The following is a 17,874-nucleotide window of genomic DNA, read 5'->3' as shown; positions in this document are numbered from 1 at the left end:
TGGTCAATATTTTCCACTGTAAAACAGGTATTCTGCATGATGAAATATCTCCCCTTTTTCCAAAGTATGCCATGCATCTTAGGCACTCAAAAGTATTTTGCTAGTCAGACTCTTTAACTTAATATTCTGTATGTGGACACGCACTAACCCTCTCCTCTGTCTCGCCCGTCTGGTGCGGCTTGTTCCTAGTTGAAGACGTTGTCAGAAAGATCTTAATCAGCAAGTGCAAAAGATGGGCCACATTTCAGATGCATCAAAAATATCTTGATTTATGAATATGTTCTAGTATTTCGATTTGTTGCGTTTTCGACAAATAATATGTAGGCGAACGAAACGGATGATATACACTGTGTATACAAAACATTAAGAACACTGCTCTTTCCATGACAGACTGACCAGGTGAAAGCTTTGATTCCTTATTGATGTCACTTGTTAAATCCATTTCAACCCGTTTAGATGAAGGGGAGGAGAGACAGGTTAAAGAATTACTTTTAAGCCTTTAGAGAATTGAGACGTGGATTGTTGTGTATGTGTGCCATTCAGAGGGTGAATGGGCAAGACAACATATTTAAGTGCCTTTTGAACAGGGTATGGTAGTAGGTGCCAGCACACCGGTTTGTCAAGAACTGCAACACTGCTGGGTTTCTCACGCTCAACAGTTTCCCTTGTGTATCAAGAATGGTCCACCACCCAAAGGGCATCCAGCCAACTTGACACAACTGTGGGAAGCATTGAAGTCAACATGGGCCAGCATCCCTGTGGGACATTTCAGCACCTTGTAGAGTCCATGCCCTGACGAATTGAGGCTCTTCTGAGGGCAAAATAAGGTGTTCCTAATGTTTGGGGTATGAATATAGTTTTAGAAAATATAATGGATAATTTTGTTAGCACTTTATAATAACACCACGTAATAAAGCATTTATAATGGATTAGTTAAATAGTTTATTCATTTACCAATCATTACTCCATTCATACGCTGTTTAATATGGTTCCTTTATAAACCATTTACTAATCATTAGCTAAGTATTTTTGCTTGGCCTCAAATGTGGGCTATTTATGCTTTATAAATACTTTATAAGCTGATGCTCCTTAAGTTCTCAAAATAGCCAAGAGCATAACCAATGGTTGAAGAATAAGCATACAACACAGGATGTTAAAGGAAATATATCAACCATTTTATTCACAAACAGTGAAATTGTTGCAAGGACTTGAGGGAGTGTTGTAATGTAACTGTTCTGCTAATGTCAACCTAGTGAATGCTAATTAATCATAAAACGGGGAGATGTAGCTTACAACGAGTGGACTTTTTATATTCCTTCACTACTGATATGTGATTGAGGTAGAAATGTTACATGTACAATGCATGACCAAAAGTATGTGGACACCTGCTTGTCGAACATCTCATTCCAAAATCATGGGCATTAATATGAAGTTAGTCCCCCCCCTTTTGCTGCTATAGTATATTTGTTTACATCACCAGCTAACAAGATGCTTGTTTTTTGCCTGTTTCTACCGATGCAATTCATTTGGAAACTGGCCCAGCTTTGTAACTGACCAGCTTACATTGTCAAACTCTGTAGCTAGTCTGTCAGGCAAGAAAGCAAGAGTTGATTGGAGGAGACTGAGTTTGTGTGTGTGGAATGGGAGGCGTGTAACTGTCACACAATTTTTGGAACCCCTTATTAGGAAGAGAGTATGTGTATGGTTGAGAAAAAATAAAGAGCAGAAGGAAGAGGGAGATTATGTTCCTAACCACAATTGTATCCTATTTGTTGCTCCTCTCCCTCTGTTACTCTAGGTCAGTGTTAGAGAAGGAAGTGATGTGGAGATTCAGGGCTAAGCAGCAAAAGGCAGGGAGGAAGAGGAGTTAGAGATGATGGGAGGGATAGAGATGTGGAGCGAGGAGTGGAGGGAGAAAGGAAGAGGAGAGTGAAAAGGAGGGGAGGAAGAGGAGAGTGAAAAGGAGGGGGAGGGAGGGGAAGGAGAGCACACATGAGAGGGGAGCCTATGTTTCCATGGAGTGTGTCTGCCCCAAGTCCAACCATTCACCCTTGTACCACACAGCCTGGGCCTGAAGTGACAGTGGCAGGGGTTTTGGAGTGATCTTTAAGTGGTAGGAACTTATATCGGTCGCGTGGACCAGGTTGTAACTCATTTGAAAGCAGGTGAAGTTTTAAAGGTGCAAGAGGGTGTGTGATGTGCATCCTGAGTGGACACGGGGCAGAGAGTGTGATGTGTGGAAACCTCTTTTTAGGTGCTCCACGTGTTCTGTGCCACTTTGCAGGATGGGGCCGTGCTTCCAGAAGTTCCATGACATGTTGTAGACTAGACTGGAGTGATAGATGTGGAGTGATAGATGTGCAGATGATGTGCAAGTAGAGATACTGAGGTACAAAAGAGCAAAACAAATTAACAATATGGGGATGAGATAGTTGGGTGTGCTATTTACTGATGGGCTGTGTACAGGTACCGTGATCGGTAAGCTGCTCTGACAGCTGATGCTTAAAGTTAGAGAAGGAGATATGTCTCCAGCTTCAGTGATTTTTGCAATCCGTTCCAGTCATTGGCAGCAAAGAACTGGAAGGAAAGGAGGTGTTGGCTTTGGAGATGACCGGTGAAATATACCTGCTGGAGCGCGTGCTACGGGTGGGTGTTGCTATGGTGACCAGTGAGCCGAGATAAGGCGGGACTTTACATAGCAAAGACTTATAGATGACCTGGAGCTAGTGGGTTTGGCGACGAATATGTAGCGGGGGCCAGCCAACAAGGGCATACAGGTCGCAGTGGTGGGTAGTATATGGGGCTTTGGTGACAAAACGGATGGCACTGTGATAGACTACATCCAATTTGCTGAGTAGAGTGTTGGAGGCTATTTTGTCAATTACATCGAAGTCAAGGATCGGTAGGATAGTCAGTTTTATGAGGGTATATTTGGCAGCATGAGTGAAGGAGGCTTTGTTGCGAAATAAGAAGCCGATTTTGGATTGGAGATGCTTAATGTGAGTCTGGAAGGAGAGTTTAGTCTAACCAGACACCTAGGTATTTATAGTTGTCCACATATTCTAAGTCAGAACCGTCCAGAGTAGTGATGCTGGACAGGCGGGCAGGTGCGTGCAGCAATCGGTTGAAGAGCATGCATTTCACTTTACTAGCATTTAAGAACAGTTGGTGGCCACATAATGAGTGTTGTATGGCATTGAAGCTCGTTTGGAGGTTTGTTAACACAGTGTCCAAGGAAGGGCCAGATGTATACAGAATGGTTTTGTCTGTGTAGAGGTGGATCAGAGAATCACCTGCAGCAAGAGCGACATCATTGATATAAACAGAGAAAAGAGTCGGCCTGAGAATTGAACCCTGTGGCACCCCCAGAGACTGCCAGAGGTCCGGACAACAGGCCCTCCGATTTGACACACTGAACTCTGTCTGAGAAGTTGGCACTATGTATTGGGGCAGGTAGCCTTCTCCTGGCATCCGCCAAAAAACGGATTTGTCTGTCGGACTGCCAGAGGGTGAAGCGGGGTTAATCACTACAGAGAATGCGTTTCCACTGCTCCAGAGTTGAATGGCGGCGAGCTTTACACCACTCCAGCCGGCTGCTCGGCCATGGAAACCCATTTTCTGAAGCTCCAGACGAAGAGTTCTTGCGCTGACGTTTCTTCCGGAGGCAGTTTGGAACTCGTTCTGTGAGCTTGTGTGGCCTACCACTTCGTGGCTGAGCTGTTGTTGGTGCTAGATGTTTCCACTTCACATTAACAGCACTTACAGTTGACCAGGGCAGACATTTTACGAACTGACTTGTGGGAAAGGTGGCATCCTATGATGGTGCCACGTTGAATGTCACTGAACTCTTCAATAAGGCCATTCTACTGCCAATGTTTGTCTATGGAGATGGCATGGCTGTGTGCTCGATTTTATTCACCTGTCAGAAACGGGTGTGGCTGAAATAGCAGAATCTACTAATTTTGAAGGCGTGTCCGTATACAGTTGAAGTCGGAAGTTAAAACTTGTTTTTCAACAACTCCACAAATTTCTTGTTAACAAACTATAGTTTTGGCAAGTTGGTTAGGACATCTACTTTGTGCATGACAAGTCATTTTTCCAACAATTGTTTACAGACAGATTATTTCATTTATAATTCACTGTATCACAATTCCAGTGGGTCAGAAGTTTACATACACTAAGTTGACTGTGCCTTTAAACAGCTTGGAGAATTCCAGAAAATGATGTCATGGCTGTAGAAGCTTCTGATGGGCTAATTGACATAATTTGAGTCAATTGGAGGTGTACCTGTGGATGTATTTCAAGGCCTACCTTCAAACTCAGTGCCTCTTTGCTTGACATCATGGGAAAATCAAAGGAAATCAGCCAAGACCTCAGAAAATGAATTGTAGCCTTCCACAAGTCTGGTTCATCCTTGGGAGCAATTTCCAAACACCTGAAGTTACCATGTTCATCAAACAATTGTACGCAAGTAAAAACACCATGGGACCACGCAGCCGTCATACCACTCAGGAAGGAGACGTGTTCTGTCTCCTAGAGATGAACGTACTTTGGTGCGAAAAGTGCAAATCAATCCCAGAACAACAGCAAAGGACCCTGAGAAGATGCTGGAGGAAACATGTGCAAAAGTATTTATATCCACAGTAAAACAAGTCCTATATCGACATAACCTGAAAGGCCGCTCAGCAAGGAAGATGCCACTGCTCCAAAACCACCATAAAAAAGCCAGACTACGGTTTGCAACTGCACATGGGGACAAAGATTGTACTTTTTGGAGAAATGTCCTCTGGTCTGATGAAACAGAACTGTTTGGCCGTAATGACCATCGTTATGTTTGGAGGAAAAGGGGGGAGGCTTGCAAGCCGAAGAACACCATCCCAACCGTGAAGCATGGGGGTGGCAGCATCATGTTGTGGGGGTGCTTTGCTGCAGGAGGGACTGGTGCACTTCACAAAATAGATGGCATCATGAGGCAGGAAAATGATGTGGATATATTGAAGCAACATCTCAAGACATCGGTCAGGAAGTTAAAGCTTGGTCGCAAATGGGTCTTCCAAATGGACAATGACCCCAAGCATACTTCCAAAGTTGTGGCAAAATGGTTTAAGGACAACAAAGTCAAGGTATTGGAGTGGCCATCACAAAGCCCTGACCTCAATCCTATAAAGAATTTGTGTGCAGAACTGAAAAAGCGTTTGCGAGCAAGGAGGCCTACAAACCTCACCCACTTACACCAGCTCTGTCAGGAGGAATGGGCAAAAAAATCACCCAACTTTTGGAAGCTTGTGGAAGGCTACCTGAAACGTTTGACCAAAGTTAAAGAATTTAAAGGCAATGCTACCGAATACTAATTGAGTATATGTAAACTTCTGACCAACTGGGAATGTGATGAAAGAAATAAAAGCTGAAATCATTCTCTCTACTATTATTCTGAAATTTCACATTCTTAAAATGAAGTGGTGATCCTAACTGACCGAAGACAGGGAATTTGTACTAGGATTAAATGTCAGGAATTGTGAAAAACTGAGTTTTTAAATGTATTTGGTTAAGGTGTATGTAATCTTCTGACTTCAACTGTGTGTGTGTGTGTGTGTGTGTGTGTGTGTGTGTATGTGTGTGTGTGATTTTGCGGGTAGAAATGTTCACATGTTTAACCTTTTTATAGTTTCCATAGCTTCAGTCTTTTAACTGAGGACTTTGGCTGAGAGTTTCCTTTTGTGAGGGCAAACCGGAACTCCCAATTTCTAACACTTATGGACCCAGAACTTAATCGCACAGCTGACCAAATTACTTGAGATTCGAGTTCTTGGTTGATTGCAATCCACACTTTTAGTTTTTGTAGAAAAGTCACTGCCAAGAAACACTTGTGTTAGTATTTATAAAGTACAAATAGCCCACACTTTAGATGAGACCACACAAAAATAATGATTAGTAAATGTTTTATAAGGAAAAATATTAAACTTCTGATGAATCATTATTAAATACTTTAAAAGTTGTTTATTAATGTGGGAATAACTAGGTTACTAACATTTACGAATGAGTAATGACTAATCATTTGTGAATGAATGATTTACTAATTAATTATAAGTGCTTTATTATGTGGAGTTATTATAAAGTGCTACCAATATTTTCAACATTTTGCAACTTTGGGGAATTACACATGTTGCATATCTTACATTTTGTGTCCTTTTGTTTAATTGCCTTTCCACAACTGAGGATATGATTTCTTGGCAGTATCTATACCACAGCAAACTGTAATAGGGTCTGCATGACTCATGATTCAGCACAAGGCATCTCACCTTTGTGCTTTCCTAACAGTGTAGAATTGTTTTAATCGGACGTATCAAAGATAAGCAATGCATGTCGTACTACCGTTCTCCGGACTTCTAACAACATCCAGATACGCTTTCACAGGCCAGTAAAACCAATCTTCTGATCTATCTTCTGATCTCAATCCACCGAGACCGAACAACATGGAATAACATCACTACCCTCTACTGAATTTATCGTAGATTACTGCATACCAATTGAAAGGACGGAAAATGTGTATCAGCATTAGCCTACGTGTGGAACCTATGTAAGGTATGGATGAGTGTATGGAAAAAGACATCTGTTTAGAATCCCGCCTTGTGTTAGTGCTGTCTTAAACATGAAATAAGAGGAGGCAGATATTTGGCTCCTTTCGACACTGCTGTTAAGTGGCACGCCACTTCTAGGAATCGTTATCGCTCTCACGTGAACTTTAGTAACACAGGTCAGTTGAATGTGTGGATGCAGTGCCATAAACCCATAGGATTATTTACATGGAAGCGTGTGGGAGTGGAAGTTAGCAGACCCCCCCACGCTTGATGTAGCTCTTGCAATGTTTTATTTGTTGTGATTATATGAAGCAATAGAATGAGGAAAGATAACAAAAACCCTGGCTGTCTTCCAGCTAAATGTATAGACCTGATCCTCCTCCAGAATCCCTGTGCTAGAGAAGCACTGACTTCTTATTGCACGCACTATATACTTTTGATCCTCTCTTATGAAAGCCAGGCTCTAAATGCAAACATTGTGTTACCTAATAATGCAGTAGCTTGAAACATTGAGTATAGCACGGTCCACTGTAGTCGGTCTTAGTGGACACTGCAGCTGCTGAGAGGATTTTTGAGGATCTCTCCCTTATTTCCCACCAACACCTGGCTGAAATCTGAAAACACACACTTTATCCAGGGAGACTTAAATTTCCTTACTGCTTTACACAGGCTTTACATTGCTGTTGTGTAGGTGGACCTTTGTCTTAAGGCTGTACTGTTTGGACTTCCAGAAGGTACGGCGTTGGTAGAAGGCGATTTACAGTATAGATGGACACTTTTTTTATATAGCAACGCTGACAATATTATTCCTGAATTTTGGGAGCACCCCAAATTTTTCTCTGTCCCCTGAGCTCCCCACAAATGCTCCTTTGGAGCCATTCACATCAGAATACTGGCATCGCTTCTGCACTTCACAAAAGTTTACAAACTTTAAAAGGATAGTTAACTTTTTTGACAGTTTTAGCTTATTTTTAATATACATTCCCAGAAATGGAGACGTGTCCCTCTGACAACAATGATTTGCGCTTTCTGAATTGGGTTCAATTAATTTTTTATTTTGTCACCCTGGACTGCTGTTTCCTGTTTCACTTGCGACTGTTTCCTTAAATTTAAACGGGGCGTTTCAGGGCATAAATGACTCAGGCAGATTGACAGTAAAACGGGAGGGTTTCTTTATTTGCCGAATCAATACATTAACACAAAACTTGTGAAAGGAAGTGCCAAACAGATGCCATACATAATGCGGAGAAAGATGTGTGTTTTTGTGAATGAATGGGGTTTGTGGAGCTAAACTCTTATTTTAGTGTATTGAACCAATGTCTGATCATACTTGGATACAAGCAGTAGTTATACTAACCCCAAGCCTTGAGGTGACTCAAAAAGCTTCTGTATTTACAGCAGCTAGCAAACCTCAACACACTGCCCCTGATGTTAATTGGCAGGAATGTGGAACAATTCCAAGTGGAAGGTCAAGACTGGATATTTTAACAGTCCCCCACTTCCATTTTGAGTGATTCACCTCCCACCCCCTTCTGGCTACTAGTAGCAGATGTTTTTTATCTTGACGTTTTCTGCACATTTTCTAAGCTTTGATTTACCTCATGTCACCGGGTGCCACTTAGATTCACTAAATTGAATCAAGATTCCATATGTGAATTTATGATATTTAAGTGGTCACAACTTATGACACCTTCAATAAACCTGCACTACTGGTCAAAAGTTTTAGAACACCTACTCATTCAAGGGTTTTTCTTTATTTTTTACTATTTTCTACATTGTAGAATAATAGTGAAGACATCAAAACCATTATGTAACACATATGGAATCATGTAGTAACCAAAAGTGTTATAAAATATATTTAGATTTGTTTATTTGAGATTCTTCATATAGCCACCCTTTGCCTTGATGACAGCTTTGCACATACTGGCATTCTCTCAACCAGCTTCACGAGGAATGCTTTTCCAACAGTCTTTAAGGAGTTGCTACGCACTTGTTGGCTGCTTTTCCTTCACTCTGCGGTCTGACTCATCCCAAACCATTTCAATTTAGTTGAGGTCGGGGGATTGTGGAGGCTAGGTCATCTGATGCAGCACTCCATCACTGTCCTCCATGGTCAAATAGCTCTTACACAGCCTGGATGTGTGTTGGGTCATTGTCCTGTTGAAAAACAAATGATAGTCCCACTAAGCGCAAACCAGATGGGATGGCGTATCGCTGGAGAATGCTGTGGTAGCCATGCTAGTTTAGTGTGCCTTGAATTCTAAATAAATCACTGACAGTGTCACCAGCAAAGCACTCCCACACCATAACACCTCCTCCTCTATGCTTTACGGTGAGAAATACACATGCAGAGATCATCCGTTCACCCACACCCCGTTTCACAAAGACACGGCAGTTGGAACCAAAAATCTCAAATTTGGACTCCAGACCAAAGGAAAGATTTCCACCGGTCCATTGCTCGTGTTTCTTGTCCCAAGCAAGTCTCTTCTTCTTATTGTTGTCCTTTTAGTGTTTTTGCAGCAATTCGACCATGAAGGCCTGATTCACACAGTCTCCTCTGAACAGTTGATGTTGTGTCTGTTACTTGAACTCTGAAGCATTTATTGGGGTGCAATTTCTGAGGCTGGTAACTCTAATGAACTTATCCTCTGCAGCAAAGGTAACTCTGGGTCTTCCATTCCTGAGGCGGTGTTCATGAGAGCCAGTTTCATCATCGCACTTGATGGTTTTTGCGACCGCACTTGAAGAAACTTTCAAAGTTCTTGAAATGTTCTGCATTGACTGACCTTCATGTCTTAAAGTAATGGTGGACTGTCCTTTCTCTTTGCTTATTTGAGGTGTTCTTGACATAATATGAACTTTTATTTTTTTTACCAAATAGGGCTGTCTTCTCTATACCCCCCTACCTTGTCACAGCACAACTGGTTGGCTCAAACGCATTAAGAAGGAAATAAATTCCACAAATTAACTTTTAAGAAGTGTTAATTGAACACCTGTTAATTTAAATGCATTCCAGGTGACTACCTCATGAAGCTGGTTGAGAGAATGCCAAGAGTGTGCAAAGCTGTCATCAAGGCAGAGAGTGGCTATTTGAAGAATCTCACATATAAAATATATTTTGATTTGTTTTACACTTTTTTGGGGGGGGGGGTTACTACATGATTCCATATGTGTTATTTCATAGTTTTAATGTCTTCACTATTATTCTACAATGTAGAAAATAGTAAAAATAAAGAAAAACCCTTGAATGAGTAGGTGTTCTAAAACTTTTGACCAGTAGTGTATTAACATCACTCCCATAGATAAATTGGTTCTGAATGAATAAGTCAGAAGGGCTTATTGTTAAAGATTAGGGCTTCACGACTAATAATAAGCTGAGCTTGCAAACAGATGCAGTGTGTAATTAAGTGATAATCCCCGAGAAACCGGTATTTGGATGATATATTGGCACAGGTGTTAGGGCTGAGAAGAAGTCAAGGGCCGGCAAACTGTGCCAATATGTGACCAACGGGCTCGATTCGGCCTTATGTAACAACATTTTAAATGGTGTTTTTAGATTGGATAAAAGTAGACTCAGAGCTAGAAAATGATATATCATACACTACAGTTGAGGAACAATGGGAAAGTAATTCTGCTTTGAAAGTTGATTTAACCTCACTTCTGAGAAAAGTATATTCAATCTGCAGTGTCAGAGTGCGCTCTCGGCATTTGTAAACGCACTGTCAGATTGTCCATTCGTAAATTCAAATTTGGAGCGTTCAGAGTGCACACTGTATGCTCTGGCTGAGGATTAGGGTTGATCCGAGCGTTCTGACCTAACATCAGTCAAGCACCCAAGCTAACTGGCTAACGTTGGCTAACTTGCTAGCTACTTCCAGACACAAATGAGAGAACAGCTCACTGACCATTTTACCGTAATTTCCGGACTATTAAGCGCACCTGAATATAAGCCGCACCCACTGAATTTAAAAATATATATTATTTTGAACATAAATAAGCCGCACGTCTATAAGCCGCAGGTGCCTACCGGTACATTGAAACAAATGAACTTTACACAGGCTTTAACGAAACACGGCTTGTAACAAAAATAAATAGGCTTTAATGAAACACGGCTTGTAAATAGTAGCCTACCAAGAAAGTCATTGGTCACTATCTTCCTCCTCCTGTGCACTGAAACCACTGAACCACTGACACCACTCGGAGTTGAATAGCCTCAGAATTGCTTCATCCGATATTGGATCGTTTTCATTGTCGCTCTCGTCACTTTCATCCGGAGGCAAATCCCCCGCTGAGCCCTCTTCAACACGCAGCAGTCCAGCCTTTCGAAACCTGTTGATGATAGTGGATTTTTTTACAATGCTCCACGCTGTCAGGACCCACTGGCAGACTTGACCATAAGTTGCTCTTTGCATGCAGCCCGTTTTAGTGAAGGATTTCTCCCCACTTGTCATCCAAGCCTCCCACTGAACACAGAGCGCCACCTTAAATGCACGATTTACACTGATGTCGAGTGGCTGCAAATACTTTGTTGTGCCCCCAGGAATCAGGGTGACAAAACTACTACCGTAATCAGAATGATGGGAAGTTTGAGCGCGCTCGATTTAATCTAAACAGTAAACAAAAAAGTTGTTTGACCTTAACCCGTTCGGCAATTTCATTGGTCTAATGAAAGCTTCATGCCGCCAAAAAACTGAGCACGTCACAGAATGTGTTTTTTTTGGGAGAAAAAAAATGTGAAAGCGGGAAAAGTCCATATATTAGCCGCGTCATTGTTTAAGCCGCGAGGTTCAAAGCGTGGGAAAAAAGTTGCGGCTTATAGTCCGGAAATTACGGTACTTGCCCTCTCAGAGCTGGTTAGGCTGTTTTTATGTTATCCAGAGCGTTGGTGACTAACTGTGCTGCTGGCAACAATTTAATTGCGCTTTTTTTGCCAGCATTTACTGACTGGCCATATTCAACGGGTGCTGAGCATTCATAAATTCGTCAGTTATTCTGTGCTCTGGCATTCTCAGATGAGTGCTCTGAATTCAGGGTAGATAGCCAGAGCGAATTCACCAGCAACATCTATCGACAATTGTCGCAGTGACATCATGAACATTCTATTGAAATGTTTTTTTTGCATAGTGGATTCTTTTTGTTTAGACATGTAGCTAGCTAGCTAAACAATGAACCATAATCCCAACTCATACCGTTACTACCCTGCATGAATCTGCAGGTAGCTAACCAACCAGGTTCAATGTTAGCTAGCTAGCTAACATTAGGCTATAACTAGCAATGCAAATGGCGATGAGATACAAATAATATTACTACACAGATCATAAATGTAACGTTAGCTAGCGATCCAGCTAACGTTAGCTAACAGTACACCTTAACTTGAAATGAAAATGATTTTCTGACAATTAGAAATGTTTAATATCTGAAAATGTAGCTAGCTAGACTATCTTCTCCTTTTGTCACGGATGCCATGGTTGCCCTTAGTTTGAAGATGTAATCTGGAGACAGGTGTTTTATACAATAGCCTTTTGTGTGTTCTCTTTTCGACACCCTCTGCATAATTGCAATCAAATGCCAGAATTCTCTCCATCTCCTTACCTATCGTACTTTAATTCAACTGGGCATTCCACTGATCTTAACTCGGTCCTCCAGAAAGTGGACAGCAACTATTTTGACGCACAACATACGCCTAGTTTCCTGAAACGGGTCATATATATATATATATATATATATATATCTCCTCAACACCCGCTTCGAGGGCATTATATCTTTAATACAATGGGTTACCAACATATTCAAATAATGATTGACATATTTTCATTAAGCTTTATTTTGATTAATTTATTCATACTATTTCATCCTTCCACAAGATATAGTCCCGACACAAATTTGCATTTGTTTAAGCTGTTTTCCAGTGACATTTATTTGGATACATGGCAAAATGTGCTCAATTGTCAGGACGCTGTTGTTCAGAGGGTTACAACACAGCTAACACAATCACTTCAAACGGAAGCTGGAAAGACGGCAAACTAACTGCACATCATTTGGTTTGACCTTTTTTTTTTATGACATTTCTTTGTATATATCCATATAAATGATGCCAGCTGATTCATGATTTCGACTGGCTGAGAAGTGCTGCCTTCCTGCCAATAATGTATTGTCCCGACTCCCGACACGTTCATTACTATGGGACAGCTGGAGATCGAATTTGAATATTGAAACGATGATGCAAATGTCGGCGAGACACACCGCAAGGTTTATACAAATCTCTACTGTTAGTCTAAAAGAAATGTGAGACAATGTCTAGATCCTTTTTACAGTGGAGATCAAGTTTATAAATTGTCTGGCTGGGCTGATGAGACAGTGGATTGTACAGTCAGATGGAACTGAGTAAATTGGCATTTTAACGTCAAAGACGTAGACGTGGTAACTTGTGGAATAGACACTGGCTGGAATGCGGTTTTAACCAATCAGCATGAAGGATTAGACCCATAATGCACAGTAGCATAAAATAACGACCTTTCTGAGCTTGCTCAAATTTGTAAATAGTTCTGAATTCTCAGATTGACTATTTAAAGGGTATATTAGTGTTTTAAAAAGCATTTTCTCACTGATTTGAACAACTAAAAAAAATCCTAGGAATAAGCATTTTTGAGTGCAGTACTCCTTTTAACATCATAAAGATGGTTTATAACCCAGTGCAACTTTGTGCTGTGTCTAGTGAGGTGAAGTCCGAGGAATCCTGAATGTGATTGCTTACCAGATCTGGGATAACTATCGTTTTAACTCTGCTTTGTGGAAAGTAACAATTTTTTCAGGGGCGACCAAATGGTTACTTTGGAGGTGACTACAACTATTTGAATACAGATCTCCAAAAATTACTTGAATACAGAGCTGAGAAAGCGACTACTTTTCTGAAAATATTAGATTTGCTACCTTCAACTAAAAGCAGGACTGTATCTGTATCAGGACTCCCGAGTGGCGCAACGGTCTAAGGCGCTGCATCTCAGTGCAAAAGGCGTTACTACAGTCCCTGGGTCGAATCCAATATTTTATTAGCAAGTTGTTACATAATACTTTCATAATTGCGTTTTAATTGCATAGCAATGAGCCTCGAGTTAACTACTGTACTCAAGGAATAGGTTCTGTTCCTTGTTACGCTTATATTATGCATTATAAAGCCATTTCCAAAGTACTATGTAAGGGAAATGTTGCTATTGTAATAATCACAGTTACTACACATACATAAGAACTTGATGCCAGTGTTAGTTTATTACCTTATGTCTCATTCATTATGAAAATGTATTCCATGTCCCTCATGTATTTAAGTCTAGGCTATAGACAGTTGATTGTTTAGCAACAAAACTGACACGTGTGCAACTGTGGGCCAAAACAGACAGGGTTGGCAAAGACTGTTGATAACATGTAAACTAGATTTTGTCTCCAAATGTTTGTTTATTGAAAGCATAAATACATTTGCACATTGAGCACTCTTTATCTCTCAAATACATGGTTACCCTTACAAAAACAAACGTGTTTTGAAACTGCAGTAACTGCAGTCGACTGTGGTATTTTGGATGCAGTATTTGCAGAATAACTGCAGTGTACTGCAAAATTACTGCAGTAAAAAATATTGTTTATTTTGGATGCAGCATACTGCAATTATACTGCACCCTAACTGCAATCTTTTTTAGTAAGGGTAGAGTTGTTGCTTAGATAGCTAGCTAATTTTAGCCGTATTAGCATAGACATGACATCAATCAAAAGACCTCAAAACCAGACAGTATCAATGGCAGCTTCTTGTCATTGTTGCTAGCCATCTGTCAGTTAAGAATCATAACCCACGCCTTCCGGCCACATCGATGCGCTTGCGTCATTTTCGTGACTGTCTGCCAACCCGTCGATATGGGTATACTAAGATTCATCTCTAAGAGCCCTCCAAACCATGTGCTTATGATAATATGCAGTATTTAGACTAATTCAACTAACTGTTGTAGTTTTTGGTTCTTCATCAAATATTTGCCAGCTATAAAATGTTTTTTGTTTTCAAATAACTTGCATATATTCAAATAACTTCAAATATTATTTGGTTTTCTGAGAGTTATTCAAAATACTTTATAAATAGTTTTTCTTAGATCTGTATTTGAATGTCAAAGAAAATGGTTTTAGTTGAAACTTTATAAACTATATTCGACTACCTCGAGTATTTGAAAAGTTGGCATTTTCAAAAAAACTACTAAATGCAATAATGTCCTGTCCAGGTCTGTTCCTACATTCTTACAGAGACCTTGAGTGAGATACCTTTGTGTTATGTTGGAGATGATAATACACCATTTCTTAATTGGTTTCTGGTCCTTGCAGGTATGAGGATAAGGCAAAGAAAAACCTGGAACGCTACGACCTCCAGACCAAGCTGGCCTCTGATGGAGATGTGAGAGAGCCCGAGAGGCGGCGGCGTCTGGTCTCCCCGCTGAGTCGGCCCCAGGGCCAGAAACGCAAGGTCTTGCCTTCTAACCAGCCGGTCCTAGACCAGCTGTTCTTTTCCCAGCCCCAGAAAAAGAGGAGCCCTGGGCCAAAGCCCTCACAACCCCTACCGTTCAGTGTGGTTACCCTCAGGCAGCGGCTTCATCGCCTCTCGTTCCAGAGCAGCCCAAGACCTCAGGGCCTCCGGCTTGTAAACCGCTTGGCCTCTCAAAGCGCCTGGGTCGTTTTATGTGGTAGAAAGCTCATGTTGTTAAATCCATTTCGGGTGGAGGAGGCCTTGCTGTTTAAGAGACTTCTGGAGAATAATATACTTCCAGCAGCGAGCCTGCAGAACCCTATACAGTTAACAGATAGGTGAGAAATCTGAGTGATACGTTACCCAACAGTGAAATGTGAACATTGACACAATCTTGTTCTTAGCTCATCAATTCAGAGCGATTTGATAATGCATTATATAATCTAGTCATTACGTAACACCATATGTTACACTTCATTTTACAGCTTGCTATTTATCTGGTACCTGCTATACAGTTCTTATAAATTACTGGGTAGAATGGTAATTTTATAATTATACTGAACAAAAATATAAACGCAACATGCAACAATTTCAAAGATTTTACTGAGTTACAGTTCATGTAAGGATAAATAATGTCATAATCTATTAATTAAACATGACTGGGCAGGGGCATGGCCTGGGAGGGCATTGGCCCACCCACTTGGGAGCCAGTCACACCCACTGGGGAGCTAGGCCCAGCCAATCAGAATGAGTTTTTCCCCACAAAAGGGCTTCATTACAGACAGAAATACTCCTCGGCATCCTGCAGGTGAAGAGCCCGGGTGTTGTGAGGTTGGTTGGATGTACTTCCAAATTCTCTGACGAGACATTGGAGTTGGCTTATGGTAGAGAAATGAACATTCAATTATCTGGCAACAGCTCTGGTGGACATTCCTGCAGTCAGCATGCCAATTGCGCGCTCCCTCAAAACTTGAGATATCTGTGTGTTGTGACAAAACTGCACATTTGTTTGTAGATTTTTATTGCCCCCAGCACAAGGTGCACCTGTGTCATGATTATGCTGTTTAGTCAGCTTATCTTGGTGAAGGATAAATGCTCACTAACAGGGATGTAAACAAATTTGTGCACAAAATTTGAGCGAAATAAGCATTCTGTGTGTATGGAACATTTCTGGGATCTTTTGTTCCAGCTCATGAAACATGGGACCAACACTTTACATATTGCGTTTATATTTTTGTACAGTGTACATGATAATTACATTTTGGATCACTGTCCCATGTGGTACCAGGTATAGATTTGGTGTCCTTTGTTAATGCAATATGTGCTTGTCTTTTTTTAGTATCCTAGGGGGTGCTGAGTATACTCAGGCTCTCTGTACAATGGAGAAGGGAAATCCTGAGCTGAGAGGAATGGCCGTCTTCTCTGATCCCAGGCTTGTGGCCAACGGGTTTCAAATCACACTCACTCCAGGTAGGGTAGAATATGAATTAAATAGATTTTCATTATCATTGGTTGGTTAGTTAGTTAGTTGACAAATAGCCATATTTAAGTAGAACATGTAATCTTGAGTTGAAAAAGACAAATGTAAAACATTCACAACAATACAGGGGACCCAGCACCGAGCCCTGAGGGACACCTGTTGCTTGCATTAGTGGTGTGTGGCTAAAATCATTGGGGAAGACAAGCCAGGAAAAAAATGACATATTACACCTTGTGTTGTGATAATTGCGTTGTGTGTGTGCTGTAACCTGTTAGTTCATATGCCTTGTGATATATTGTCCTAAGGCTGAGACAATAAGAAGACCGTGGCAGACAAAATTCAACCACACCTTTGTTTCATCACAACCTGAGAAAAATCTCTGTCCAGTGAAGTCCACAATGCATATTGCATGTAACAAACAGTTAAATTACCTACAGCATGGTCAAGCAAGTTAATGTTTCTGACATTTTCAGACTACTAAACAACTATTTGCAAAGAGAACAGGAGCTGCCTCCACTATTCCAGCACCATTTCAACTTCAACATTATCAAATCACCTATGCTTAATCTAAATACAGTGACAACTAAAAGATACAAAACACAATTTAGTCCGGACAATGTAAGCTAAATATTATGTAGCTGAACATGTTTCTGATTTCTCACTGTGTGTGTGTGTGTGTGTGCGCGCAAGTTTAAAAAAAAAAACATGTTGACTCACACTACTAGTAGAGAAACACCAATGCCATTCTCTCATGTTGGCAAAACAGTCTATGATTCAAACAGGACACGTTTTTATTTTTTGATGCTTGCTCGCTGGCCTAACTTCATTTCATGGGCAACATTAGCTAGCCTTCTTCAACATTAGCCTTCTACATCTAGCTACATATTGAACTTCCATCCTCTCACGCCAGGGGCACAATGTATGAATTTTTAGTGCATTCTGAAAATATTCAGACCCCTTGACATTTTCCACATTTTGTTACGTTACAGCCGTATTCTAAAATGTATTAAATAAAACATTTTCCACATCAATCTTTCAACAATACCCAATAATGACAAAGCGAAAACGGGTTTTTAGAATATTTTTTGTCTTGAGACTAGAAATTGAACTCCGGTGTATACTGTTTCCATTGGTCATCCTTGATGTTTCTACAACTTGATTGGAGTCCATCTGTGGTAAATTCTATTGATTGGACATGATTTGGAAAGACACAGACCTGTCCACAGTTGAAGTTGGAAATGTACATACACTTAGGTTTACATACATAACCACTCCACAAATTTCTTGTTAACAAACTATAGTTTTGACAGAACTGAAAAAAA

General features: G+C 40.8%; 1 protein-coding gene across 2 annotated transcripts in view; it reads left to right on the top strand.

Moving 5' to 3' along the window:
- The window catches only part of pms1 (PMS1 homolog 1, mismatch repair system component), a 56,885-nt gene that overhangs the window by 25,148 nt on the left and 13,863 nt on the right, over positions 1-17,874 (top strand). For both annotated transcript variants that reach the window (XM_045704497.2, XM_014164266.3), the window contains exons 10-11: positions 14,934-15,410; positions 16,412-16,542. In XM_045704497.2, the coding sequence (XP_045560453.1) occupies positions 14,934-15,410; positions 16,412-16,542 (608 nt within the window). The remainder of the gene's footprint in view (positions 1-14,933; positions 15,411-16,411; positions 16,543-17,874) is intronic.

Source organism: Salmo salar, chromosome 21 (assembly GCF_965601325.2).
Source record: "Salmo salar chromosome 21, fSalSal1, whole genome shotgun sequence".
NCBI lineage: Eukaryota > Metazoa > Chordata > Actinopteri > Salmoniformes > Salmonidae > Salmo > Salmo salar.
This window is presented reverse-complemented; position numbering and strand designations above follow the sequence as displayed.